Consider the following 2,641-nt stretch of genomic DNA (forward strand, 5'->3'; position numbering starts at 1 on the left):
GAAAACACACACACACACTAGAGAGTTTGCAAAGCACATTTGTGAACATTGAGCTTGTAACTGAAACCTTTCATACGTATTAATACAGTGGTGTTAATCGGTGAATCTTTGTGTGTTTGTGTTTATACTTGTCTCATCCCGGTTTGCTCACTAGCTTGGATTCCGCACTCGCTAGTGGGTTTGTATAACAAGGTTTAGGTTCGTCATCCTCCGTGAAAGGGACCTACACCTTTGTTGTAAAAGTAAAATAGTTTAAAAACTATCCATTTAGTAAATTTAAAAAGAAAAACACCTATAAAGGAAGATAAAAAAAAAAACTTAAAGGGTTTTGATTACCTGTTCAACTATGTTTGGATAAGTTGTATATTATCACACCCAACACCGTTATGACAAAACTTTATATTAAAACAAAGATAAAAATAATCACTCGTAACAGTTTTGATTAATAGAGTATTTTTAGAAACTCACGTTCAAGTGAATTGTACTATGCTACCTTGGCAGGTATACTAATGTAGTGTTAATTATCGAATATTAATTAATCTATGATGTTCTTTTTATTATTATTTTCTAAAGAAAACATTTTCCTAAGAATAGGATAAAACTTGACCGTGAAGGCAGATTAAAAAAACCGTTATTCTGTGCGATATATACCTTCATTTATAAGCTTTCATCCGCACTTCGACCATTAACAAACCAATATCCATTCCATACGCTTTCTTCTACTAAACCCTAACCCTACGTTCACCCCTGATCAGTGATCATCCTTCTAGAGTTCTAATATCATTGCTTTTACATACACATACACAATTGTAACACCAGTACCCACAACATATTTCCATAATTTGTTACAAAAACCTTACGTTTTACACATCAGTTTGCATGAAAATGAACTTACAGGAGCCGAAGACGACGAAAAGACGCTTGTTTGGTGGAGACAAGGATCATGAAGGGAAGAGAAGTAAGCAAGAAGATTGGAAGCATGCACAAAAGATGTATGGAGATGGTGCTGCATGGGTCAGAGGTGTAATGATCGGAAAAGGCAGTTTCGGTTGTGTTTTCATCACAAATCTGAAGAACGATAAATCCAGATACAGCTTGTATCCACCAGTTATGGCCGTGAAATCTGCTGAGGTTTCTGCTTCTGGTTCAATTCAGAAGGAGAAAGAGGTTATGGATAATATTAGCGGTTGTCCGTACGTGATCAAGTGTTTTGGGGAAGAAATCACCAGCGGGGAGAGCGGTCGGATGGTGTATAACATGTTGTTGGAGTATGGTTCTGGTGGAACCTTAGCCGATGCAATCAAGAGCTCAAATGGAAAAGGATTGTCGGAATTGGAAGTGAGGCGACATGCGAGATCCATTCTTCGCGGGTTGAGTCACATTCACAAAAGAGGGTATGTTCATTGTGATTTGAAGCCACAAAATGTATTGCTAGTAGCCAATGCAGGGAAAGCTGGTGGTCTTATTGCTAAGATTGGGGATTTGGGATCGGCAAAGAGGATGAAGCAGATTAAGAAAAATATATTGAATAATTATGCGCATTGTTGGAGGGGTACACCTATGTATCTATCACCTGAAGTTGTGGTTAATGGTGTTCAAGAAAAGCCTGCTGATGTTTGGGCGGTCGGGTGTATTGTTTATGAGATGTTGACTGGAAAACCGCTTTGGTATTCATATCAGGATTTGGGTGTTAATGAGATGATAAGTCGGATTGGTGATGGACGTGACTTGTTTTCTGTTTCTAGCAGTTTGTCTGCCGAAGGGAGGAGTTTCTTGGAGAAATGTTTGTGTAGAAAGGTTATGTGTAGATTATCTGCTAACATGTTGTTAAAGCATCCTTTCTTAAAAGGGTTGCCTGATGATGATATCGATGAGGTCGAAGAATCAGATGAGGTTTTTGACATAAACACCATCACCTCATCATCATTGTTCTCTGATGATGATGAGTTTTGGTTGTCTTCTTGTTCAGAAGATGAAGATATGAATGCTAGATTTCATGAAGTGCGGAGATTTCCAGTAAGATTATAACCATTTCCAAGAGATTGTAGCTACTTGCTTAGCTTTGATTTTTGGGTGTTGAATGAATTTGGCTGTTGTTGGTTGTTGATAAAAAAGGAGATTGTAGCAAGACTAATTGATGATGGAATTATAGTTTTTAATTTCAACTCTTATAGTATATATATATATATATATGATACACCTTTAACGTTTTGATAATTTTATTTTTCTCTAACAAATTGCGCTAACTTAAAAAAAACACTAAATGCATAGTTGCGTTTGGTTCCTTTTTTTAATCTATATATAGATTTAAATTTTGTTAAACAGGGGCCTAGTATGTGCAATTGAATCCAATACTGCTATAAATTTTGTAGTATATACATTTTCTTGTTGTCATTGGGGTGGAACTTTTACTAGTATTTACATTTTGACGATTTCTTATTTCATATTGTACATATGTGTAAATCTACATATTTTGAATACATACATGTATATATTAAACTAATTAGACTATTGGACAAAAATATCTCTTCTAGCAAGGTCTTATTATGTAGCTTAAGGGTGAGAGGGGCACTCCTCTCTTAGGGGAGTCCCCTCTCTTACACACGGCCAATCAGCACGCGCCACGTCAACTCCCCTCTTA

At 36.5% G+C, this 2,641-nt stretch overlaps 1 protein-coding gene across 1 annotated transcript; it reads left to right on the top strand.

Annotated features, from left to right (window-relative positions):
• The first annotated feature begins 714 nt into the window (after positions 1–714).
• On the top strand, positions 715–2,110 carry LOC110917501 (mitogen-activated protein kinase kinase kinase 17). The gene has a single exon (XM_022162041.2). It carries the CDS (start codon positions 880–882, stop codon positions 2,026–2,028), a length of 1,149 nt encoding a protein of 382 aa, XP_022017733.1. The 5' UTR covers positions 715–879; the 3' UTR covers positions 2,029–2,110.
• Positions 2,111–2,641: the final 531 nt, after the last annotated feature.

Source organism: Helianthus annuus, chromosome 16, assembly GCF_002127325.2.
Source record: "Helianthus annuus cultivar XRQ/B chromosome 16, HanXRQr2.0-SUNRISE, whole genome shotgun sequence".
Lineage (NCBI taxonomy): Eukaryota > Viridiplantae > Streptophyta > Magnoliopsida > Asterales > Asteraceae > Helianthus > Helianthus annuus.